Source organism: Malaya genurostris, chromosome 1 (assembly GCF_030247185.1).
Source record: "Malaya genurostris strain Urasoe2022 chromosome 1, Malgen_1.1, whole genome shotgun sequence".
NCBI lineage: Eukaryota > Metazoa > Arthropoda > Insecta > Diptera > Culicidae > Malaya > Malaya genurostris.
The window spans coordinates 132,067,420-132,093,663 of record NC_080570.1 but is presented as its reverse complement, the minus strand read 5'-3'; the positions used below and the strand labels follow the sequence as shown (position 1 = coordinate 132,093,663).

Sequence of the window (26,244 nt, the reverse complement as noted above, 5' to 3'; positions counted from 1 at the left end):
GAAGGAATATTTGTAGGTAGGCTGCCATTAGAAGAAGATGATTTGGCCGGTCTACCTATTAATAAATTGTTTTCGTTAGAAGAAGAACTGCAAGGCGGTCCTGTGTTTTGATTATTTACATTAGAAGAAATAGGTGATAGATTTCTACCTAATATACCAGCATAACTGACATTAGAAGAAGATGATGACGAGGTCGATCTACCTGTCAATAAATTGTTTTCGTTAGAAGATGAATTGGCAGGCGTACCTGTATTTTCAGGTATGTTCTGTAAATTTAAGGTCGTTGATTTGACTTGTTGTCGAAGCGAACGAGCGTTTAAAATTTTTTCCCTGACAGGACATTTCAAATAATTGGATTTATGATTTCCATTGCAATTTGAACATGAAAATTTATCAGTGGTTTCATTCATTGGACAAACGTCTTTCGAATGCGATTTACCACAATTCAAACACCGTATATCCATATGACAATTTTTGGTTCCATGACCGAAGCCTTGGCAACGACGACATTGCGTTAAGTTTGCAATACGATTATGCCGTTTATAATGTTCCCAATGAATTTTAATGTGGGAAATGAAACGTACTTTTTCTAAAGTTTTCAAATTGTTTACATCACTTCGATTGAAGTGTATTAGGTAAAGTTCATGGGAAATTCCAGAGCGTGGTTTAGAAGTACCATTCGCTCTTTTTTTCATAAGTATTACTTGGGAAGGGGCAAAACCAAGCAATTCTTTTAGTTCATTTTTAATTTCATCAATACTTTGATCATTCGATAATCCTTTCAAGACAGCCTTGAAGGGTCTGTCTGATTTTATATCATATGAATAAAATTTATGAAGTTTCTCGGACAAATATCGAATAAGACGTTCGTAATCTTCCAATCCATCCACCAAGACTCGACATTCTCCTCTTCGTCCGATTTGAAATGAGACTTTTACTTCCGGGAGAAAAGTAGAAAGCTCAGTACGGAATGCTTTGAAGTCGGAAATCATCACCGTCACTGGTGGCATAGATTGATGTTTCTTCCCAGAACGACAAGCGTCCATTTTGGGAATTTTTGAAGAATTTTCTTCTATGTCGCTACAATCGGATTCAGGAAGAATCTCGTAAATATTGTTAGACGGCATAGGATCAATGGAAGGGAAATCCGTCCGTTGTCTTTTATTTTTACATTCAGATTCTATAAGATCGTGAATGTTATTAGAAAAATGTTGAATAACGGATTGTGATTTATTCCGTATTGAATTATTTTTAGCCTTAGGCTTGTTGCCTTTCCGGTTGGACGCAGGCATTTTTTAAATTAATGAAATTTTAAATTAAATTAACTAGGCTAAATTAGTCTTCGATTAGACTCCTAGCTAGCCTTAAAAAAGGCTGATGAATTTCTTAGTCACTCTAATATCACTCTTTGTATCACTTAGTCACTCTAATATCACTCTTTGTATCACTTAGTCACTTGGTTAGTGATTCAGGTAGCCTTGAAAAAGACTGAAGCCTTGAATCAATGAAACTCTAGGTAGCCAGAAAAAAATTCCAGGAGCCAAGAGCTATACGCGTGCGGTGCGAACGACTGTTCAACACCGACTGACGTCCGACATCCTTATGACATGCCCAGCCCATCGTAGACGTCCGATTTTAGCTGTCCGTACGATGGGTGGTTCTCCTAGCAGCAGTTGCAATTCGTGATTCATACGCCGTCTCCACGTTCCGTCTTCCATCTGCACTCCGCCATAGATGGTCCTCAGTACCTTTCTTTCGAAAACACTGGGGGCGCGTTGGTCCTCTGCCAACAGCATTCTACGGTCTCGTGGCCATAGAGAACAACCGGTCTAATGAGCGTTTTGTAGATGGTCAATTTCGTGCGGTGGCGTACTTTTCTCGATCGGAGGGTTTTCTGCGTCCAAAGTACGCACGATTCCCTGCCAAAATACGTCTCTGAATTTCTCTGCTTGTGTCGCCTCTTCCTCTTATGTATTTTGTTTTTGACGCATTTATGGCCAGTCCGATACGCCTAGCCTAGTTTTCAGTTCGATGTATGTTTCCATCATCTTCTCAAGGTTACGTGTTACAATATCAATATCGTCAGCGAAGCCAAAAAGTTGTACGGACTTTCGGCAGATCGTGCCACTCGTGTCGATCCTCGCTCATCGAATCACACCTTCCAAAGCAATATTGAATAATATACAAGAGAGTCCATCACCTTGCCGTAGCCCTCTCCGAGTTTCTAAAGGACTCGAGAGCGTCCCAGATGCTCGGATGTAGCCCATCACACTATCCATCGTTGCTTTGACCAAACGTTTGCTCGGTACAGCTGTTCCATCGCTTCACTATCTTGGTCTTCCTGGTAGCGCTTTTTTCTCCGGAAAACCGTGTTCTGTCTGTTCCGTGCCTGTCTGTATCGTTCCTCGTTCGCTCTCGCGCGGTGTTGCAGCATCCTCACCCTTGCTGCTTTCTTATCTTCGACCAACTGCTGACATTCGCCGTCCGTTGCAGCAGTGCTACTCACACCGGACCTTATATTCCTCCAGCCGTCTTCAAGAGCCGCCGCACCAAGCTGGCCTTCCTTTGGTAGCACTAGCCCCAGTTGTTGCACGTATTCCTCTGCAGTACGAACGCTACGTACCTGCTCGAGATTGAGTCCCAGCGTTCCTGTGCGACGAGTATTGTGCACCGTCGATAGTTTTGAGCGCATACAAACCGCGACAATAATTCTTTCCGCTCGACCATCCCTTCGTTCTCTCCACCATCTCCATTGAAATCTAATAAATTTGCTCGTTGTAACTAATCCTGTTGTATCTACTCTTCTCCGCTATTCATCGTTCTTCTCCTATATTTTCGAACACTAATTAGATCTACATGCCGAACCTAACCCCGTTTCGTTCGCCAACTCTCATTCAAAACTCCCTCCTTCTACCACCCATTTTAAAGCATATTTCTTTTCTTCTTTAGTTTTAATGCAAAATCACAATCGTTTACCAGATGGGTTTAGTGTCATCTAATTACTATAGAGTTAGTTAGTTAGGGTTAGTTTTAATTGACAGTATTAAGTACATACATGTATCTGTAGAATTGTTGTAATCTGTTGATATAAACGATGAGGAGGTTTTATACCTGCTGGAGTGAGAGATTATTATTTCAGCTCCATTGGGTTTTTTCCTGCTCCAAATAAATAAATAAATACAATCAAATACAATGTAATGGCACACAAAAGCATCGCAACCAACGAATTAAGTTGACAAATGCTTCCCCTTCATCGTTCGATTTGGCTCTCTCGAACTATTATTCGTTCCCACATCTAAAATTGATGCTATCGTCTATCAAAATCGCTAGAAAAAAGTGTATCGACCTAAGAAGGTCTCCTAAGCCCATCGACAACATTCATTTGCTGAATAGTCGATCTGTGGCTCAGAAATATCAGTTAGACGCAACACGAGACATGTGCATCAATTTTCTCGCTAATTAATGGTTTTTAAATAACCAGGTAAATGATGGAACAGAGATGACGAAAAGGTACAGTCTACTTATTTACCGCTCTGGTAGAACTAACGGGTGGCAACTAAAATTTTGGAATTTCTTTCTCAAGCTGTCAAAAAAAGACAAACATATTGGAGAAGATCTGATTTATTGAAATTAAAGATACATTGTTCATTGTTGAAAAAAATTAGTGAACATTTGAAATCGGTCCGTAATCGGATGTTCGGCGAAGCTTCCGTTTGATGTCGGAACAGGAGCGTTGTACGGCCTTCATATCAACTTTGCGAATACATCTCTTGATTCTACCAATCAACTGTTGGCAATTCGTGGCTCTCCAGTTATTTTTGTACACCAAGGAACTCAAAACCCCGATCTTCGATTAGGCGACACTGAGGTAGATTTATCGGGTTGTGGTTTTTGGGTACAAATGGGATCGAATGGGTATTCAGGAACGATTGTGTTTTTTGACGCAATGCGATGACGCTTTATCCAGCCAAAACACGTATTGTCCATCAGCATGATGTTTTTGAAAAAACGGGATCAAAACTTTCTACAAACATTCGTTCTGGTACACATCTTGATTGATTGCCAACCCAGATGGCTTGAACAATGGCTTAGAAATGCCTTTCTCGGAAATGACTATGTCCAGCATCACTTTCTGTTCAAACTTATGTTTAAACTAATATTTTATGTTCGGATGTACAGTAGAGCTATCCGTTGAATAGTATCGATCGTTTTCGGGATTTTCCAAAACAAAACTTTCTACGGAAAAATTTTTAATCAACCAGCGGCATTGGGAATTCAGCGTTGAAATCAGTGCGTCAGTATATCCCGGGGCTCGTGTCTTCTTTCGGTACTTTATTCCGAGTCTTTTCAATGTTTTGCAGATGTACTGGTGAGAACAGTTGAACTTTTTTGCGGCATCCCTTTGACTCAGTGAATCCTTGTTGTTGAAGGCACGAGAAAGAGAACGAAGTCCTTTTGCGTCCATAATTTTGGCTGGTCTTCCACTACCTTCCTTTCGAGCAGTTGTTGGGCATCTTAGTATATTTTGAACTGTCGAAGCCGCAGCATTTTTACTTTTAAAATGTTGTACCGTATACTATTTGCCGAGATTTCTGTGCAGTTCGTAGAACTGTACAATGCGCTCGTGAAATACTTTTTGTTTCGACGGCATTTTGAGCAAAACTGAGCAAGCATGAACAAAACAGAAAATACTAGCAGAAAGAGGAGAAAGAGAGCTAACACATACACACTCTTAGTTCTTTCTGAGCTCGTTTGTTGTTGAGCATACAGGCCTCGAAAAAATTCCAAAATTTTAGTTGCCACCCGTTACAGCATCTTATCAATGCGAATCAGGTCACACGTGTCTCGAAATTTTACATATTGTCAACACACATACACAGTGGCAGACAGAATTAGCTTTTGAGCTTTCACCATAATACGCAAGTATGAAACTGGAAACCATGTGGTTTATTTCTAGAAGAAAATTGCTTCGGAGTTTTATTTTTTCATTTCATTCATTCTATTGATAATCTTGTCCATTTTGATATCGGCAGATTTCCTACAGTTTGATAGAAATAGAATCGAAAGTGATATGCTTCTGTGTTCTCTCTTCTCTCCCGTTCCGTTCACGATAAGTGCGAGAGTATTCCCAGTGGGAATCCCCATTCATTAAGTCAGAGCCGCAATTGGCTATCGGTTTTACTAAAAGACGCGCAGCGAATGTACTCAAAAACCAGTTCTCGCTCTCGCGCGAACCACATCAGTTATCTTGGGATTTTTGTCGTGTTTCCCGGTGCTTATTTTTCGGCTCCTTTCCCGGAACGATAAATATGTGACGGCAGCATTTTTAATTAATAATTATTTACTACATCCAATCATTCGACGTGGTACGTGCTCTGATGGCTCCAACGCAGACCGATCAAGCGCCAACCGGTGAGTAAATGATTCATCTTCTGGTTATCATTTGTTTATATGAATCCATGGTTTCATTTCTTTTTTTTTTCTTGCAGAGGCAACATGTCTGAAAATCGAAGAAAGCCGTCGTTCGATGCGTTTGGAAAGACGGAATCTACAAGTAAGTGATTTGAATTCATTTGAGGTATCGATGACAACTGGAAGACGTGTTCACTTGATCTGCTTTCCGGAATTGACTCGTTCTCCAAGTTTAAAACTAGTTTTGGTAATCGATGAGTAAAGAATCGTTATGATGAGAATGTAAATTGAATCAAATCCAGTTAGAACAAAAACAGAACATAGTTTGAACACGCAAAAATGAAGAGAGTAAAAGTTGAGCCACCTCATTTTATCCTGGCTTTGGTTTTATCGTTGTAGCAAATTGCTTGAACAGATATAGCAGATCTTACTCATTTAATACTAATTACTAATAATTCCTTATTTGAGATGATAGGTGAAGTTGATATGATTGAGGGCTATCCAATTTGTAAAACCAGCTACTCAAGTACCAGTTCAGTTGTTATCGCGTACAGAGCTGATAACAAACGAATAAGCAATGTGTTTCGGCCTTATCAGCTAGTTGATCCAATTATCCTATAAGAACCGATGTCATATTAACAACGTCATTACATCTCTTTACAGAAATCTATCTTTGAAGAGCTACGAAATATTATCGACGACCCGTCAGGGGAAGAGAGTTTACCGAAACTCCAAGCTCTGTTGGACGATCCAAGGATTAATACTCTACAGGAATTGATTGAAGAGCAGAAGACCTGGGACGCACTCACCACTATTCCGGAACCGAAAACTTTTCTCTACAATGCGAACCTGCAACCTTTATTTGCCAAAATGTTGGAGAATAACATCAAGTATCAATCATTCCTGGAAGTTTTCATACCCCGATTTGATGCCGTAAATGAAGTAATCTATGTTCAGCGCACATTATTGGTTCTATACTAATTTATGTTTTCTTTCTTAATCAGAAAATTGCTCAAGACCTTAATACTCCACTGCATTACGCCGTCGAAGCTCGAAACGTTAACTTTATAGAATGGCTATTGTCGCAAGGGAATCTAGCGGTAAACTGTCGCAATAAACAGCGCAAAACACCCCTGTTTCTGCTGTGCGAACAATACGATATCCTTGTGAACAGTCCGAAATTCAAGAAACGAGTATTGAACGTGGCCACGGCTTCCACCAATTCCGAGGATATCTGTCGGTGTATCTGGATACTTCTGGAACATGGAGCAGACTTCAACATCTGCAGCGATCGATTACAGCTTCCATTCGAGTTTTTGATACGTAACAAGTCGAAGGAAAACAAAGAGTTCGTTAAGGAATGTCTGAAGCGAAGCAATAGTGCCATTGCGGTTGGTAAAACCAACGAGCTGAAGAGACGAGTTGTGGGTTTCCATCACGACTGGTTACCTGTCAGAGTTACCACCGATCTGCTAGAGTTATACCTGAGATTTGATCAGGAGGAAAAATTCTCTGAGGAATTCGACCAGTTCAATGTAAATCCGGATAATGTTTCAGAAGTTATCCGGTTGTTGTTACATACGGCTGTTGAACTTGACTTGGAATCTAGTGTAAGAAAAATATTAGACCGAGCGAGTAAAATCATTTTCCAGATTGAAAAAACTCAAAGTAATCGGAAAGACACGGATGATAAATCCCCGGTGCTAAAATACCGATTAGAGTTAAAAGGGCTTCTGAAAAAGGCCTGTGAAGCCGGGAACGTTACAACGTTGAGTCTGTTAGTGGCCCAAATAACCGATCGTGTGTTAATCAATGATGATCCCATTCTGGTCATCACTCTAAATCGGGCCCATGAACTTTACAATCGAGAGGAAGAGCGAGCTAGAGTTCTGCAGTGTGCCGATTTGCTATCGAGAGATCAGAAAATTCACCTTTCCCGCACGGACAACAATGGGAACACTGCCTTACATAGTGCGTTGAAGTTTGGGTTTTCCGATATTGCACTTGAGCTGCTGCAGCAGAAATATGCTTTCCTGGGTGTTCGGAATAAGGACGGTGTAACCCCGTTGGACTACGCCCGGTATGAGTTTTGGAAGATGTACTTCGATCAGTGTATATCGATTGACAGGAAGCGATCATACTTCGATAGGAACGAGATTAGGTTTAATCTAAATGGATTTGATCCGTACATTTTCAAGAAACAACCAGCAAAAAAGTCAACGCCCAAAGATCGTAACGAGCATGACCAGTGGCGGCTGGTAGAGAAAGCATCGGCTTCCAATGTAACTCCCAGGGCGAATAAGTCACTGGTAACAGAAATTGATCCCGTTAAGATAATTGCCAAATCGAAAGACTTGAAACGTCTGCTGCTCCATCCTGTAGTCTACACATTCATTCTAGTCAAATGGCTAAGGTTGACAAAATGGAGCTACATCAATCTCATCTGCACACTAACGACCGTCGTTTGTTTTGGTTGGCATTCACTAGACGCCTGCGACGGTGGCGATTTGTCACCGATTCTTACCGTACTATCCTTGATGGGCGCCATTTACATGGTCTTTAGAGAAATCATACAAATATTGTTCCTTCGATACCACTACTTTCTTTCGTTAGAAAATTATTTGGATATCGTCACCATAATCTGCATGCTTTGGGTTCTGTTCAACGGATGCAACTCGATCCTGTCCTCGCTAACCATCATAGCCTTCGCAATGCAACTAACCGTCATCATAGGCTCGCTTCCGTTCAACAGCCTGTCCACTTACATGTACATGTTTAAAACCGTCTCGGTCAACTTTCTGAAAAGTTTCCTACTCTTCATACCTCTTCTAAGTGCATTCGCCTTCGGATTCTTCATGTCCTACAACGATCAAACAACGCAAACATCAATAGTGATCACGGAGGAGAATAACTCCTTCAACCAGTTCACCACCTTTACGAACGCTGCTCTCAAGACTCTAGTTATGACGACTGGCGAGTTCGAAGCCGCAGCAGTGGACTTCAGTGGAGGAAAAATCATCCTGTTCGTATTGTTCATATTTTTTGCCCCCATCGTTATCCTTAACCTTATCAACGGCCTCGCAGTCAGTGATATCACCGCCATCAAGGACGAATCCGAACTGATCAGTATTGGCCGAAAGGTATTTATTTTGGATCGATACGAACGTGGTCTGCGAAGCATTCCGTTTGATGTTATTCGACGGTTGTTTCCTAGTCCATTTTTCGAGAAACATTCCTACCTCATAGCCGTGAAACCTAAAGAGTTCCGGAAAATTCTGGTCCAGCACATCAGCAAACCACCCGCTGTTCAGCAACAGAAGAGCAAACGTAATACCAAGATTACCAAACCCGAATGGATAGTTGTTCCGAATATACCGGGAGCTTGGTTCGTTCGAGGGTCAGAAGGATTCTTTGTAAATCTGAAACTACTAAAATTTCCACTGTTCTTAACACTTGAAGACCACATTATGGACGAAGCGTGGCGAATCGCTGATCAGAACATTATCGTGAAAGAGTTTCTGGACAGCGGAAAACTTCATAATGCTCCCGTGCAAACTACCCTGGAAACGGAAATGAAACTCGAAGAACTTCGAGTGGAAATGGAAAAAATGAATCGCATGTTGAACAAATTGGTAATGCATCAAAATTTACTTGGCAAGAAATATGCAGTCACAGCAAAATGCAGTGGAAAACCTTCAACTAAGCATGCGGTGCAAAAAGGAGCGCCCAAAAAGAAGTTATTCCATAAAAAGCAAACAGTTCATGGTGCGATTGCGTCGAGAGTGCAAGGAAATTTCGAAACCATTGGTGATGTTGCATGTGCCGTAGGAAAATTTAAAAGAAATAAAAGGAAAAATAAAAAACCTTAAAACATGTTTCCCTGAACGCCTGAATTTGCTCGTAGTAGTCTTACTTGTTCGTCTTCGAGTTACCTGGGCAGCCATGGTCACCAGACGGCTAGCAACATTGATTCAGTGACGGTTGTCAAATCCAATTTGACAAAACAAAGTCGCCTGTATCTAAGTTAGCCGAGCGTTTTCATCTTCTCACCTTCGCTGAAAATGTCAAAGATTTCAATGTGGAAAAATCCTGGTGGATACGGTTGAATCGTTTGAGTTGTATATCTGACAGCGGTGAGGCAATCGGTCACCAGAATGTCTGCCAGCCATATTTTTCCATCTGACAGCGTTTAGTCAGCCATCTGGCAGCCATGCGTATGCGGGTAGCAGCAAGTTTCTTGTTCCGGAAATCGCAGTAGGCTTATGCGACGGACGTAAATATTTTACACATTTGTCGAAAGTTTAGGTAAGGCTAAGAGCAAATTCAGCAGCTAGAAGTTCTATATGGAAGATCTATAATAGAGCAGAAACTGGAACTGTAAGATTTTCAATCTGTTATTCGATTGAGTTAGAGTTATTAAAACAGAATGGAAGGATCACTTTCGGTGGGAATATTTCGAATCGGGATGAAAATCTTCCACATACATTGCAAGAAATTTGCTTAAATGTCATATCAGTTTTTGACAGTTGACGGTAGTTTAGTGTTGTGGAATTATACAATGAAAATAAAAATAATGCAATTTACTGGACATGCAAATCCACATACAGAGTTGCAATTTGTCAGCCATGTCAAATGACCTTGACAGGCTGACTAAAATCGTCAACTGTAATCGGTACGGTGAAAGTGACTGTGAAATGAGATTTATTTATTTATTTACTCGATAGTTCTATGACAAAGTAGAAGTACACGCTTAAAAATAGTTACTCAAAAATGAGTAAGATCTCACTCATCTACAGAAAATGTAGAACAACTCTAATTTAGAGTAACTCCGAAGTTACTCAAAATTAGTTCTTCCACTGGACACGATATTTGGGTAAAATCCACTCACTTACTGAGTAATACTTTATTTGTACATGTACCAAAAATAGAGTAACTATCACTCAAATTTTGAGTGAAATTTTATTTCACATATTCCCTGTTGAAGTAAAAAAAATCAATGAGAGTGCTAACATAAACATAAATTGATAAAATTCATTGTTTTTGCAAAAAGTCATCGGACTTCGGAGTTTATTGGTGTAAATGAATATAATTCAATGTTTATGCTGTTTGATTAATATTTAGTCACATAGTAATCAAGCTGTGACAGGAGAAATGAAGAAAACATCAATCGCATCGGCAATCAATGAGCGTCAATAATAATATCAAGAGAATTTAAGTTCTGATAGATCGACAGACGACTCTCGGACACTCACTATATGGTGATTTATAGAGCCTGTGACATAAGCTTTCCAATCTTCATCGTGCAAAGTTGCTAGTTAATAGTGACATATTGCAGTTCTGTCCAAATATGACACAATTCATAAGAACGCAATTCGTAAAATGGTTAAACCGATCTTGGTAATATAGTGAATCACTTTGAATGAAGCCGACTGCTGGGATATTCCTAAATAATTTGAAATTTTAAAAAACGTGAATCAAAAAAATGATTTTTTTTTTACATAGTTGTACAATAACGACTATTTCATAGCAACCGGACAGTGCTGTTCATCAAAATTGTGTTTATTTTTTATTACGAAAAATTATTAAATTTCCGGTAATTCGTGAAAAATAGGTTAGGGATATTGTTTTGTGCACTGTTCGCAGGGTCTGGTCTTGCCTTACAGGAATGATTGAAATACATGTCAAACATAATCAAATTTCAATCAGACATGTAAACTTATATGCGTTAGATCTACTGTAAAAAGGCGGGTGGGTAATATCACAGACATGACTAGAAGACGTGAATACGAAAACTATTTGTTTCGTGTTATTCAATTGTCAAGTGTTTGTCATTAATAAGTCGTACAGATGAACCATTACAATCTGTATTCGAACGTGTAAAAGAAGTATGTCAGCTTGATTCGTATTCACGTCCTCCAGTTATGTCTATGACATTACCCAGCTAAAATATCTGACATCAATTGCACACTCTGAAGTCAACTAAACCACACAAAATCCAATTAAAAAAGAGCCGAGAAAGAAATGCGAAAATTTTCCAATTGGAATCTATCAGACTGTAAACCTTCACTAAACTCGTAATATTCACCTCAGATTTGCAAATTTCAACAAATAAGTAATTTTAACAGTTCTTTAGATAACATGTGGAGCCATTAGAAAGGGCTAATCTTGCATGATGTTCCCCATTGTTGTCCACTTTTAGTTGTATTTTACTCCAATGCAAACGACCAGCAAACAGTATGACACAATCGATCTTATTTGAAGAGGGCCAGTTCTGCGAACGTCCCGCAACTGATTCAATCTTGATACTGGAACTAGAACTGGGCTCTGGACCTGAACCAACCGGAATGATGCACCTGCTTTACTTCCAGTTCAGTCAACTAGGTTTTGCACGATTAATCAAGTTAATCTTTTGACAACTATCAGTGGATTGTTTACCTATGCAAATTATAATGAACACATAAACAAACCACTGATAGTTCAAAATTCGCTCATTTTGTTCATTTTTGTGAACTTATGTCATGTTTGTGCAAAACCTATGTGCGCGGACTAGAAAGAACGAGATATATCAAATGAAGAAGAAGCATTCATAAATTACTCCCCAACATGAGAAAAATGAAAATTTAGGCGACGATCACCTCATTCGACCCAAATCTGTTCCCGGATAAATGCAAACAGTGAAACATGTCTTAAAAATCCTGCGGTGCGTTGTGGTGATGAAGTATTACTCTTACTTTTCCAAACGTGGCGAATCGAATCAGCGAAATAAATCGAAATAGAAAATCCCAGTGATTACTTTACCCTTCTTTACAAGAGGGACAACATTACGTGGTTGTAATAGTTTTGTATAATCTTTCTGGAATGGGTATTTTGAAACGCTATTAAAATAATTGCAATTAAAATTCAATTTTTTGGAATGCCTGCTGCCAAGTAGAATTGAACGGAATAATGAGGAACTGCGTTAGAAAAATTAAAACTGTTTCAAATTCTTACTTTTACATATTCGCTGTCAACATTTCAAGCAATATTTAATAATCAAATGTAAAAAATACTTCGTTAGTGCTCGAAATAATGCAAACAAAATACAGGAATTTTTGCCAAGTCTAGTTAATAAAAATAGCTGGGTAGTAACTTGTTGCCAAATCCCTCGGAATATTCATCGGAATTATAAGAATTTGAACAAGTATGGTTCGACAAATTTTGAATTTATGGAATTCCTCTGAATTGTCTCGAAATTCGGCAAAGTAAGAAAATTTCAAAAAGATATGTTGCAGGCGGATAAAACAGTGTCGTTTGTTGAGTAAAATCTTTTGTTTCGACTATTTCTGAATCTCTATATCTTTACCGGATCGCGCTTAAACACACAAATGATACGTGACAATGGAGAATAACCTAAATTCACACAAATAAAATTAAGTAATATGATGATTAAGAATTGATTTGGAAGTAAACTATTATAGTAAAGCTTATTCATATCTTCATAAGAAAAAATGCAATGTACAGATGTATAGCTTAAAATTTATTTTACAAAATGTACTTAAATATTAATATTTGTTATGTAGCAATTGTTAATTTGCTCGGCTTATGCAAAAATTAAGGCAAGAATTGTGTAAAAAAACAACAAACATCGCCTAAAATGAAATCCAAAAAAATGTAGACTTTCACTGTTTAGCTATAATACGTTCACTCAAGTACATTCAGAATACTTTTTTTTCTTCTTTAATACACATTTGGAAGAATATCGATTTGTTCCGAAAGACGCTTCCCAATTTCATCAAGAAATAACTTCTCTAATAAGGCACATTTTACCAGACTCCCAGAAGTGACCCTCGTTTCCTGCAAATCATTTCCTATGCTCCTGCTCCAATCAGTACAATCGCCACTGTCACCGCCAGAGCCCACACCGAAGAAATTCAGATATTGGTGGACTCAACAGCACCGTTGTCCAACGGTCCGACCCCGTCACCATAATCCAGCTCATCCTCATTCGGTATATCGTCCAAATCCTGGTCCTTATTCTCCGGGCACTCCCGACAGCGGGAATCATTGATACCATAGTTGATACACGTCTGTCCGACACACTCACAGCATCCATCATGGAACCATCTAGAAAAATAAAGGAAAACGGCGGGTAAGTAATACCTCACGAGAGTGGGCCAACTCGAATGAACTCAATTACCGATAGCTGGAAGATCCCATGGTGATACAACTTTCCTTGCACTTATTCCAGGACATGCACTGGGCCATATAAGCGACCGTGCAGTTGACCGTTATCTTCGATGGATCCTCGAAACGAGGCTTCAAATCGTTATCGCTGGAGTCTACAAATTAAAACAAATGTCACAAAAATAAGTTAGTTAAACAAACAAGTAACGACTTATTTATATAGAGTTAGCTATCTGCAAAACAAGCCAACATGCTTCAGTGAATTGAATATTATAAAATGTACACTACGAAATTGTTTGGTTTCATAGAATCTAGTACAAATCAGTGGTATCCAAGAATTCTTTGAATAAAACAAATCAGTATATAAACGCGTCACTGGTGGCTTTTGCATGGCTTTTGAGTGCGGTATGTGCTCGTAGTACAATATTCAGCAAATTGACATACTGTGCTAATGTCTGTAAAAGTTCTGTAGTGTAATAGTGTAAAGTTCATCCAAAACCTTCTTGGAGTATAGGTCCACCAAATTAATCGATAACATTAGAGAGTTTCTTTTTCGTGGTCCACACTCGTGGTAGCACATTCACTTGATGGAATAATTATGATGAATTACGTTTGTCGGTTAAGCCATATAATAGATTACATCTTCCGAATCGAGAATGTTCGATATAATTTTCCAAACTTGATCAGAGACCACGTTGCAGCTTTGAAATAAGCCTTAGTTTATCGAAATTCGTTGATTATCTTTGAGAAGTTTGAGCCAATGAGAAAAGTGTAGTTAGTCGATTACGTCACTTATGCCATTATAACTCCGGATACGAAAGTAACAGCCATTTGATCTTCGAACTGGATCAATGGCCAAATAGTAGCTTTCAAACGAGCCTAAACTTGTGAAAATCGGTTCAGCCATCACTAAGAAAATTGAGCGGTAGAAACGTGCTTTGACATAAATGAATAAATTTTCTTGCCTCCACTAACAGAGCACGTAACAAAGGAGTATCACTTTCTGTATGCACTTTATTAGGTTTTGCACGAACATGACATAACCTCACAAAAATGAACAAAATGAATTAATTTTGACAGTTAGGTTTTGCACGAACATGACATAACCTCACAAAAATGAACAGAATGAACTTTTTTTGACAGTCGACGTGTACTTGTTTACAGTTTAAAAGTTCATCAGAAGTTCATCGTTCGAATGTAGAAATTGCAAGTCGCCTCACACTCAACAGATTTATACATATATCGCTCCTTGATGCTGGAAACACATACAGGGAAATCTTTTTAGTTATTTTCACTGTGGAATACGTTTTTAACAGGCACTTTTTATTCATTTTTTCAATTTTTAACTTGCAGTCGCAAAGCAAAACAAGTACACGGCAACTGTCAAAAATAAACTTGATTCATCGGCAGTTCATTTGTGTCGTCATCGTGCAAAACCTAATTAGGTTCTTTGCCGTCACTGCTAACCTAAATCGGATGAACACATTTTGACAGTTCAGCGGTACTGTTTGTAAACAGATTTTTTTGTTTGTCTGACTGTTCGAGATGTGTTCCTCGATTTTGTTCAAGCTTGTTTGTAAACAGTTCCACTGAACTGTTAAGGATAAATGCTTGTTCATTTCTGACGTCACGATAAAAACTCTAATGAAAAAAGATTGATAAAATAAAACACGGAAAACAATTCTCTGGTGATTTCGAAATATAATCAAATATTATTAATGACTGTTCAGAGTTTTTTTAATTATATTGAAGCAATCTAAATTTACCAAAAATCTAACACAATATAAATCCGAGCTGTATGCTAAGAAATGCAAAACTTGAATGACAACAGAATAATGAGACTGTGGTACCAATTACAAAATGACCTTATTTTGAAAAATTCCAGCCGAATTATAGTTCGGTTCAGTAACTGAATATTGGCTAAAGAGGTTCTCAACAGTTCTGGAGAGGTTCTCAATAGTTAATTACATTTAGACAGCTGTTGAGTTTCATTGACCCAATGCCGATCCTGTCAGCTTGGAGTAAAACAATCTTCAGTTCAGCAACGCCATCGCACGGCATCACATTCAACACATCATGTCAATTTTATGGGAGCGCAGTGCTGCTATTCTAGTGCGCACGAATTTGACATTTCTCAGTACGAGATTCGATGCAGACTCGCCTGAGGGTACCATGTTCGCAAAAAAAAGATGTTATCAATGATGTGAGCGCTTGTTTATATGATGTTTTTGCTCAATGTTAGCTTTAATTCATTTTATTTTAGCTGGTGAGCCAAATTCACTGCATTTTCCCTTTTTTTTCATTGAAAGTGTTCGGCTAAGCTATTGTTTTTGTCTTTCTTACATAGAAACTTTTGACTTTTGATTTTCTCAGAGATGGCTGAACCGATTTTCACAATCTAAGATTCTTATGAAAAACCATACTTTTTCATAAAATGCTTTTAAATTTGATCCGGATCCGACTTTCGGTTGCAAAAAATAAGCACTTAATGTTCTTGTTTACGGATGGATGGACCGATTTTTACAAACTCAGATTCAAATTAAAGGTCGCACATACTCGTATAACAATACTGACTTCTATTTGGATTATACTTTTTGTTCCGAAATTACATGGTGATGAATACACATTTAAAAAAAAAAACCCTGTGATTTTATATCTTATTAGATGCACATAAATTTACGTGGAAGAACATTTAATATTGTGTCTAAAACTCCATACATTAAATTCATTGAAATAAAAAAAAAAAAGAATACTGAGAGTCTGTTAATCGACCGAGCCACAGAAGCATGCATCTGCTTGGCTGGTAAAAGGTGCATTTAATTTCATACAATCGCGCCTACTAGCAGAACGCAAGTTACAGTCGAAACTAGTAAAATTCAAGCTCATCTAACATTAAGTGACCATTCAGTAATAGCCGTTCAACCGAGAAGGTTGTGTATAGAAGCGTACAGTTTAATAACGCTGGTTAGTTTACACGCGTTAAATACGACAACGGTTGAACTACAGGTAGAGACCTGTTGGCAGCAGCCGTTAAAACGTATAGTCGTGCTGCATAAGAGAGCCCTAGTGCTGGGCCAAGCTGGTGAAGGAAACAACAAAGGGCGTTTCCCAAGCTCTACCCAGGCCACAATATACAGCCACAAGTGCTGAGCAGGAGAGTGCAAAGGCACATCGAAGAAGAAGAGTGCAAAGGCACACAGAAGCAGGAGAGTGCAAAGGCACACCGGTGCGAAGGCACTTCGGTGCAGAAGCACATCGGTGCGGAGCACAAGGAAGAAGGAGACAAGACAACTCGGTCTTTCCACTGCCATACAACACGCAGGTATACACCGGTGACCTGCGCTGGTTGCAGCTGGCGAAGACAAAAGTAAATCGGAAATCGAGTGGTGCTGGATGTCAGGTAGCAGTAGCATCACATCCAACAATCAGCAACCAACAAGAACATCTAGAGCAACGAGGATCTACACGGCAGTGCAACGGAGATAGACAACAATTTCAAGGTAGAAGTTTTTTCTTTTCCTTTTGATTGAGTACTGTGTAGTGTTGGTTTCATTTTTTATTTTAAAGTTTGATTAAAAATTTTAATGTGATGGATGAATCCATGGACGTAAATCCTAGCATGAACCCTATACCCCCACGAACGAAAAAATATCAGGAGAGCTCTTCTGGGCCTTGGATAGTCTTTTTTAGACGTATATCAAAGCCATTAAACATTTACCAAATTTCTAAAGGTTTGACATCACGATACTCTTCAATCAAAGAGATCATAAAAGTAAATAACGATAAAATTCGTGTTGTGGTAAATAATTTGAAACACGCGAATGATATTGTCTCTTCGGAACATTTCATTAAAGAGTATAAAGTTTACATACCCTCCAAAGATGTCGAAATTGACGGTGTTGTTACCGAAGCGAGTCTTTCGGTAGATGATTTACTCAAGCATGGTGTTGGTCGTTTCAAGAACTCTATGCTTGAGGGTGTGAAAATACTGGAGTGCAAACAACTGTACTCAGTAGTTTATGAAGAGGGAAAAAAAGTTTATCGCCCATCAGACTCGTTTCGAGTGACATTTGCCGGATCTGCGTTGCCGTCCCATGTCTATGTCGATAAAATTCGCCTCCCTGTTCGGCTTTTTGTTCCAAATGTAATGAATTGTACGAACTGCAAAAAATTCGGACACACAGCTACTTACTGTAGCAATAAACCAAAATGTATTAAGTGTGAAGGACCTCATAAAGATAATGATTGCAACAAGGAAATTGAAAAATGTATTTATTGTGGGGAAAGTCCTCATGAGGATATTTCAGTATGCACTGCATTTAAAGTGCACAAAGACAAAATTAAGCTTTCTTTAAAAGCACGGTCTAAGCGCACATATGCAGAAATGCTTAAAACGGTCATTGATGTCCCCCCTTTGGAAACCGAAAACGGGTTTTCAAATCTAGAGGAAACAGAGGACTCTGACTCTGACGAAAATAGTGAAGGTAATTCGTTTATCACTACCCAAGGGTCAGTTAAGAGAAAGAAGTCTTCTTCCAAATTACCAAAAAAGACACCTAAAGTTTCATCTTCAAAAAAAGATCCCCGTGTTAAACAAAAAAAGTCAAAGCCAAAGACTGTGCCTCCTGGTTTGTCAAATTCACAAACCAATCCAGGATCTAGCACAGAAAAAGGTAATAATCCTGTGGGCTCCATTTCACAGCCACCAACAGGATTACTGAAGTTTTCGGAAATTGTTGAATGGATTTTCTCAGCATTCAATATATCTGAACCCTTAAAGACCCTCATAATGGCATTCCTTCCAATAGCTAGAAATTTTTTGAAGCAGTTATCAGCTCAATGGCCAATTGTCTCAGGTTTTGTATCTTTTGATGGATAATTTATCACCCGCCGCAAATGATACAATCACTGTCCTGCAGTAGAATTGTCGAAGCATCATGCCAAAACTTGATTCATTTAAAATTTTATTGCATAGTCAAAAATGTGATGTATTTGCTTTATGCGAAACATGGCTTACTTCAAACATAGCTTTAAATTTCAATGATTTTAACATTATACGTCTCGATAGAGACTCTCCGTATGGTGGAGTGCTTTTGGGAATTAAGAAATGCTGTTCCTTTTATAGATTAAACATCCCTTCAACTTCTAGTATAGAAGTTGTTGCTTGCCAAATAAACATTAAAGGCAAAGATATTTGCATAGCTTCGGTTTATATTCCTCCAAAAGCACAAGTTGGACAGCGACAGCTTAATGAAATGGTTGAAGCCCTTCCTGCTCCACGATTGATTCTGGGGGATTTAAATTCGCACGGAATGATGTGGGGTTCCGTTTACAATGATAGCAGATCATCTTTAATACAAAACATTTGTGACAATTTTAGCATGACGGTATTAAATATGGGTAGCATGACACGGATCCCAAGACCTCCTGCACGCCCAAGTGCATTAGATCTATCTCTTTGCTCAACATCAATTCGACTAGATTGCACCTGGAAAATTTTGCCTGATTTACACGGTAGCGATCATTTACCAATCATCATCTCAATTAGCTGTAACAAATGTATTGCTAATTCAGCTAGTATTCCATATGATTTGACAAAAAATATCGACTGGATTAAATACCAAAGTAGAATCTCTAGTATTTTGAATTCAATGGAAGAGCTCCCTCCAGTTGAAGAATATGACTTCCTCATTTGTTCGATTCTGGAGGCAGCAGAACAATCCCAAACTAAACGCTTTCCTGGGCCCACGACTAACAGAAGGCCTCCCAACCCCTGGTGGGACAAAGAGTGCTCAGAGGCTAAACTCGCAAAACAAAATGCTTGCAAGACGTTTCTAAAACGGGGAGGAGGAACTCCTCAGAATTTTGAAAAACTTATGGTTTTAGAAACCAAGTACAAGAGCATACTTCGAGCCAAAAAATGTAGCTATTGGAGACATTTTGTCGAAGGTTTGTCAAGAGAAACCTCAATGAGCACTCTTTGGAATACGGCCAGACGAATGAGGAATCGTAACGTGGGCAATGAGAGTGATGAATACTCGAACCGATGGATATTTGACTTTGCTAGGAAAGTTTGCCCAGATTCTGTTCCTACGCAAAGCATTATACGGGAATCTCCTCCAAATAATGGTTTTATTAATAACCCATTTTCAATGATGGAATTTTCTATAGCACTCTTGTCTTGTAACAATAACGCCCCTGGGTTGGACAGAATTAAATTCAACTTGGTGAAGAATCTGCCCGACCTCGCAAAAAGACGTTTGTTGGAATTGTTCAACAAGTTTCTTGAGCAAAATATTGTTCCGCCTGACTGGAGACAAGTGAAAGTTATCGCCATTCAAAAGCCGGGGAAACCAGCTTCCAATCACAACTCATATAGACCCATTGCGATGTTGTCCTGCATCAGAAAATTGTTCGAAAAAATTATTCTACGACGTCTCGACACTTGGGTCGAGACGAACGGTTTGTTGTCAGATACTCAGTTTGGCTTCCGTAGAAATAAAGGGACGAATGATTGCCTTGCATTACTTTCGTCTGACATCCAAATTGCCTTCGCTCAAAAGCAACAAATGGCATCTGTATTTTTAGACATTAAAGGAGCATTTGATTCAGTTTCCATTGATGTTCTTTCAGACAAGCTCCACCAACATGGACTTCCAGCGATTATAAATAATTATTTGCACAACCTTTTGTCAGAGAAGTGCATGTATTTTTCACATGGCGATTTGGCAACATTCAGAATTAGCTACATGGGTCTCCCGCAAGGCTCATGCCTCAGTCCGCTCCTCTATAATTTTTACGTGAATGACATTGACAGCTGTCTAGTAACCCCATGTACACTAAGGCAATTGGCAGATGATGGCGTGGTTTCAGTTACTGGGCCCAAAGCTATTGATCTGCATAAACCATTGCAAGATACCTTAGATAACTTGTCCGTTTGGGCTGTTCATCTTGGTATCGAATTCTCTGCGGAGAAAACAGAGTTAGTCGTCTTTTCAAGAAAGCATGATCCCGCGCAGCTTCAGCTCCATATGATGGGAAGAATGATCCAACAGGTTTTAACTTTTAAATACCTCGGGGTGTGGTTCGATTCCAAATGCACGTGGGGAGGACACATTAGGTTTCTGATAACAAAATGCCAACAAAGAGTAAATTTTCTTCGAACAATAACAGGATCTTGGTGGGGTGCTCATCCGGAAGATCTAATAAAATTGTATCAGACAACGATACTTTCAGTGATGGAATATGGATGCGTTTGCTTTCGTTCCGCTGCAAACTCTCATATTATCAAACTGGAGCGAATTCAGTATCGTTGTTTGCGAATTGCTTTAGGGTGCATGCATTCGACACATACAATGAGTCTTGAAGTTCTGGCGGGAGTTCTTCCATTAAAAGATCGATTTTGGGAGCTTTCATCACGCCTGCTAATAAGATGTGAGGTGCTGAATCCCATGGTAATTAATAATTTCGAACGACTAGTCGAGCTTCGATCTCAAACAAAATTCATGACGGTATATTTTAACCATATGTCACAGGAAATCAACCCTTCAAGATATATTCCTATCCGTGTCAGCCTCCTAAATGTCCCTGACTCAACTTTATTTTTCGATACATCCATGCAGCGCGAAGTGCGTGGAATCCCGGATCATCTACGCTCGACGGAAATCCCAAAAATATTTTCAAGTAAGTTCAGGCATATTGACTCTGAGAAAATGTTTTACACGGACGGATCGCGAATTGAAGAAGCGACAGGGTTTGGTATGTTCAACAATAATGTTTCGGCCTCATTTAGGCTTCAAGAACCTGCATCTGTTTATATAGCAGAGCTAGCAGCAGTTCATTATAGTTTGAGTGTAATCGTCACATTATCTCCAAACCATTATTTCCTCTTCACAGATAGTCTGAGTGCAATTGAAGCCATTCGCTCAATCGCTTCTGGCAAAAATGAACCGTTTTTCTTGGGTAAAATAAAACAGTGTCTGAACGACATATTGAATAATAATTATCTAATCACTATAGTCTGGGTCCCGGCTCATTGCTCCATTCCAGGCAATGAAAGAGCCGATAATTTAGCCAAACGTGGTGCTATTGAGGGTGAAATTTATGAGCGACCGATTGCTTTCAACGAATTCTATAGTTCGTCTCGCCAAAGAACACTTGCCAGCTGGCAAGCATCTTGGGATAGAGATGATCTGGGTCGGTGGATGCACTCAATTATTCCGAAAATATCGACAAAGGCATGGTTCAGGGGACTGGATGTGAGTAGGGATTTCATTCGTGTGATGTCCAGACTCATGTCCAATCACTACACGTTAGATGCACATCTCCTTCGAATTGGGCTCTCCGAGACTAATCATTGTGCTTGCGGAGAAGGTTATCGGGATATTGATCATGTCGTTTGGACATGCGTGGAGTATCGTGATGTCAGATCTCAACTAATAAATTCTTTGCGTACCCAAGGTAAACTATCCAATATCCCAGTTCGAGACATTCTTGCTTGTCGTGACCTTTCATACATGAAACTTATTTATCATTTCATAAAGAAAATTGGAGTTTCAATTTAATAAAGGCCCCTTTTAAGACTTAGTTCTGATCCCAGCTGCGTCCATGAGTTCAACCAATAGCTAAATTAGAATAAAAATTATGTAATGATACAAACAAACTCGAAACATGAAATTATCAACAAAATGTCTGAAAATAACAGCTTATTTTATAATTTATAGAAGTTAATCGTTTGGTTCAAATAATATGTCCGAGTAGATTTCATAATTAATGACGAGTTACCTAAGATGATATTTAAGCTATAAGAGAATATGTTTTAATAAATTCAAAACGTTGTGACTATGTTAGAATTAAATTAGGATAAGAATATTATGTAAAAGTGATGCTACGGCGAAGAAAAACTTATGTAAACTGCCTTAAGAAATAAACGTATTTATGGAGAGAAAAAAACATTAAGTGATTACAAATGAGATTTTCCGTCATTTGACAAATTAGGTCTTTATGAATTACATCGTATGAGTGATTAGGTCACCTGTGAAATTCTAATTTTTTTGGTGTTTAGAAAAATATTCATTTCAAGAACGTGTACATAAAAACATAAAAACGAGAAAAATCCTCTGAACTAGCTGTCATTCAGAACGACGAAACCAAAAGGAGAAAATTCCTCCTAAATTTGTCTACTTAAAAGTTATGTCAGTTGCCGGTAAAAAATTATGGCCGATTTCAAACCATCATTTAGAGAGACGATGAATAAATCGAAAGAAATTCATTTCCACCTTCACAAAAATTATTCTTTTAAGTTTCTGATGCATATTCTAAGCCTTCTGTAACAAAGTTCAATAATAACATTGAAAGCTAAAACGTATCCACCGGATGACACCAATTGGTCTCACATTCGTAAACGCAACTTTTTGCTTGATTTAGTGTTCATATGAGCGACTAGGGACTGACCTAAGGCAGACCCTGTCAGCTTGGAGCGAAGTCAATCTTCAGTTCAGCAACGCCATCGCACGGCATCACATTCAACATATCATGTCAATTGTATGGGTGCGCAACCCTGCTATTTTGGCGCGCACGAATTTGACATTTTTCTCCCCTACTTCTATGTATAAGATTCGATGCGGGCTCGTCTGGGGGCGACATGCTCGCAAAAAAGGATGTTGCCAATGATTTGTTCGGGAAATGTGAGAGCTGGATATCTTGTTAATATGATGTCTTTGCCTAAGGTTAATGTCAGAGTGAACGCGGAACGCGATGCGAAGCGAAGCGATTCAATGCAATGTACTGTTATCGCATCGCATTCACTCTGACAGGTTTGCTTTGATCAAATGCAACTAGCTCGCACGCGCGCCTAGACGCATCGCGTGACGCTTTCACTCTGACAGCAACCTAACAGAGAGAATACACATTATCCAAACGTGACATAGCTCCGAGGAATAAATTCTCATTTCTGCAGATGCGGCTTCAGAACTAATTGGCTCAAGTGGCACATTTGGAATGCAGAGGATTCCTTGGTTTTTAGAAACAACATTATTCGACCTAATAGTCCTTTTCATCCCATTTTGCATTCCTACCCAGTAAATCCGAACATCGGACGCATCGTGCACGAAAGCTTTTGATTGCATTTCGAGCTTACATAGTGCATCGGTAGAACAAAAGAATGAAGATATACCAAAGCAGAGAGCGGATGACTGATACTTGGGGGATGGAATATATCGGGGTTGGATTTCAAACCCCGAATTTAGGGCCAGAGTTTTTCTGGGCCTAACAGGCGAATTACCTTAAGGTTAAAGCCTCTATGATCGATACAAATGTTTAACAATCTCTCTCACCCTATCGGGAAGACGTCGACTCGAAAATGTCTTGTTTGATATTCCTTCGCTCTGTTTCTCTAGCGATACATACTGTAAAAATGAAGCTTTTTTAGGTCAGCGCGGTTGATGCAAATGGTGCAGAATTGTCCGATGACGGGCCGATCGAAGCGCTACGATCGGCCCTATATCGTGCTCAATCGGTCCGATAATCGGACCGATGATCGGACTTATGCGGGTCGACAAATTTCACTGGGTAAACATGTTGCTTCAAAAGAACATTTTGAAACTTCGGGTCTCCACTGTTAATGCTAATTCGGTCCACTAGTTGAAGTGAGCTTAATAAACGGAACTTTCACTGTCGCATGGTTTACTCAATGTTTTCGAAAAAAAATATTGAAATATACTGAAAAAAGTAAGTCGATTTTTTTCTGTGCACTTTTCAGAGTCTGATCTTAGATATTTTTTTTTAGAATCGACTTTTTTCGAATGTTATTGGTTATTCATTTTGTACCATACACCATATTAATCAATCAACTCTTCTGTTTCAAGTACTCATACTTACGCATCAGATACTTCATTCCGCTTTCCGCGTTCGTTCCGTACAATGCGGCGTCGAAGTCCAGCGGGAACGTAAAAATCTTCCACCGTTCCTCTAGATCCTCCTCCGAAGTGAGTACGTTGAACAAATTCGGGAATCCCTCCAGCTCTTCCACGTGTGACTGTTTGCTAAGCTCATTGGTCGTTTCATTTGGTTTCGGGCACATTTCCAAACAACTGCAGCACTCGGTGTACAGATAGCTCAAACACTCGGAACATTCTTTGCAACAGGAACAATTCTTCATGTCGCACTTGCAGCTCTGCGTCAGCATACACTTCGATACAATACTGGCACAAACCATTTCGTTGCAGGAATACGCAAATTGAGCCAAACACAAGAAACCCAGAGCGGTGCCCAGGACAACCAGCAGAGCCTTTCTACTCTCCACCATCATGGGTTAGTTCGAGATCTGTAATTAAATAATTTAGTTTAGAAGTGTCTGCTTGATCCACGGAAGTCGATAAGCAAATCATTGTAACGCTGCATTGCAGTGTGTATGGAGTCACTTGTCTCCTGTCAGTCTCACGCGATCACTAGTCTCCAAGGTCACCGATCTTAACGAAACCATACAAACCGAACGGCAAAAATTTTATGGTTCATTTTATATACCTTATGTCACAAATGTCGATAGATGCCTTCATGCAATCTTGAGAAAATAGTTTCCACTTGTCCGGGTGTAATTAGTATGTAAACAAATCAACTTGCGCATTACGGTGAATTACGGCAGATGAGCGCAACGTCGAAGGGTTGGTGTGCCGAGGGTTCAATAAACAACACCAATACAGAGATTGTTTTCCAATATAGAAATACAAATCGTCTGCATGCTTTGGTGTGACAGCCTAGCAAACTTTTCAAATACTATGACCAAACAAAAAGTTTGTATAGTTTTTTTTATTGTTTTTGATGTTGGTGCAATAGGTGAAAGCATTTGTTTACAAAATTATTCACTTCAAATTATTTGCAACGCAAAAACTGTGACACCAAATATCAACCATGATCATTTTCTCCTAGCCTGGTAGGATCATTCCCTCATCCAATCAGCTGCTGGTATGTGTGTTAAACGAGCTGTTTTGTTCGTCTATCGAAAATTGATCGGTTCTACTGAAGTGTAGGTATAGGTGTCCAGCCAATAGACCAGGCAGATAGCACCAACACACACACATACTCACTGTGTCGTCTCAAGCACTCTCACGCGTATACGCAAAGCAAAAGTCAAAAATTCCTTTCCTTCAAACGGAAGACCGAAACTGATCCTGTACACTAGACCGGAACCATTCGATGCTGAAAACAATCTCACACGACATTCAAACAACGTATCTCCGCTAAAAAGAACCGATCCTGATCGAGGCCGTTGTGTTGAAACGCTCACCTGCGCACTGTACACCTTTCTGGAAAATCTTTCCTCCACAAAGCAACTCTGACAGAAGTGGAAAAACCTGAAGTCCAAATTACAAAAAACACTCGCGAACTTCACTTCCAGCTCAACTTGTCTTCACGGTGGTCAGCGATCGTTTGTCTCCTCCGGTGTGTGCTGGTTTACATCACATAGACGATCATTCACTTCGCCACCGCTTGGTGCTCATTCTGATGCGCGCGCCTCTCCCGTTCGCTCTCGCTCACACCGCTCAGGTAGAAATTAAGCAGTTCGGAATGCTCCTCCCGATTCGCAACCGAGGCTCGTGAGAACATCCCTCACACGTGCTAGAGAACATCGCGAGGCGCCACTTGCAGTGTGTCTGTTTCCGTATGTTACGA

The 26,244-nt window shown here is 39.4% G+C and overlaps 2 protein-coding genes across 3 annotated transcripts; one reads left to right on the top strand and one right to left on the bottom strand.

Annotated features, from left to right (window-relative positions):
- The first annotated feature begins 5,055 nt into the window (after positions 1-5,055).
- Positions 5,056-9,306, top strand: LOC131425808 (transient receptor potential cation channel protein painless-like). Its single transcript, XM_058588008.1, has 4 exons — positions 5,056-5,412; positions 5,490-5,554; positions 6,076-6,354; positions 6,417-9,306. Exons 1-4 carry the CDS (start codon positions 5,379-5,381, stop codon positions 9,279-9,281), a joined length of 3,243 nt encoding a protein of 1,080 aa, XP_058443991.1. The 5' UTR covers positions 5,056-5,378; the 3' UTR covers positions 9,282-9,306.
- A 3,629-nt stretch (positions 9,307-12,935) lies between these two features.
- Positions 12,936-26,019, bottom strand: LOC131425807 (protein twisted gastrulation). Of its 2 annotated transcripts, none has more exons than XM_058588005.1 (4): positions 25,859-26,019; positions 24,454-24,898; positions 13,589-13,730; positions 12,936-13,515 (listed from the first exon to the last, which is right to left on the bottom strand). In XM_058588005.1, exons 2-4 carry the CDS (start codon positions 24,881-24,883, stop codon positions 13,323-13,325), a joined length of 765 nt encoding a protein of 254 aa, XP_058443988.1. In that variant the 5' UTR covers positions 24,884-24,898; positions 25,859-26,019; the 3' UTR covers positions 12,936-13,322. The 2 variants fall into 2 exon arrangements, with proteins under 2 accessions (XP_058443988.1, XP_058443989.1); XM_058588006.1 differs by lacking the exon at positions 25,859-26,019 and adding an exon at positions 25,099-25,252.
- Positions 26,020-26,244: the final 225 nt, after the last annotated feature.

Bases quoted from the DNA above. Each gene is read 5' to 3' on its own strand.
- LOC131425808 (XM_058588008.1), top strand. From the start codon at position 5,379: ATGGCTCCAACGCAGACCGATCAAGCGCCAACCG. The intron at 5,413-5,489 runs GTGAGTAAATGA...TTTTTCTTGCAG, and splicing joins GACCGATCAAGCGCCAACCG to AGGCAACATGTCTGAAAATC. The intron at 5,555-6,075 runs GTAAGTGATTTG...ATCTCTTTACAG, and splicing joins TGGAAAGACGGAATCTACAA to AAATCTATCTTTGAAGAGCT.
- LOC131425807 (XM_058588005.1), bottom strand. From the start codon at position 24,883: ATGATGGTGGAGAGTAGAAAGGCTCTGCTGGTTGTCCTGGGCACCGCT. The intron at 13,731-24,453 runs GTAAGTATGAGT...TTTAATTTGTAG, and splicing joins CGGAATGAAGTATCTGATGC to ACTCCAGCGATAACGATTTG. The intron at 13,516-13,588 runs GTAATTGAGTTC...TTATTTTTCTAG, and splicing joins ATGGGATCTTCCAGCTATCG to ATGGTTCCATGATGGATGCT.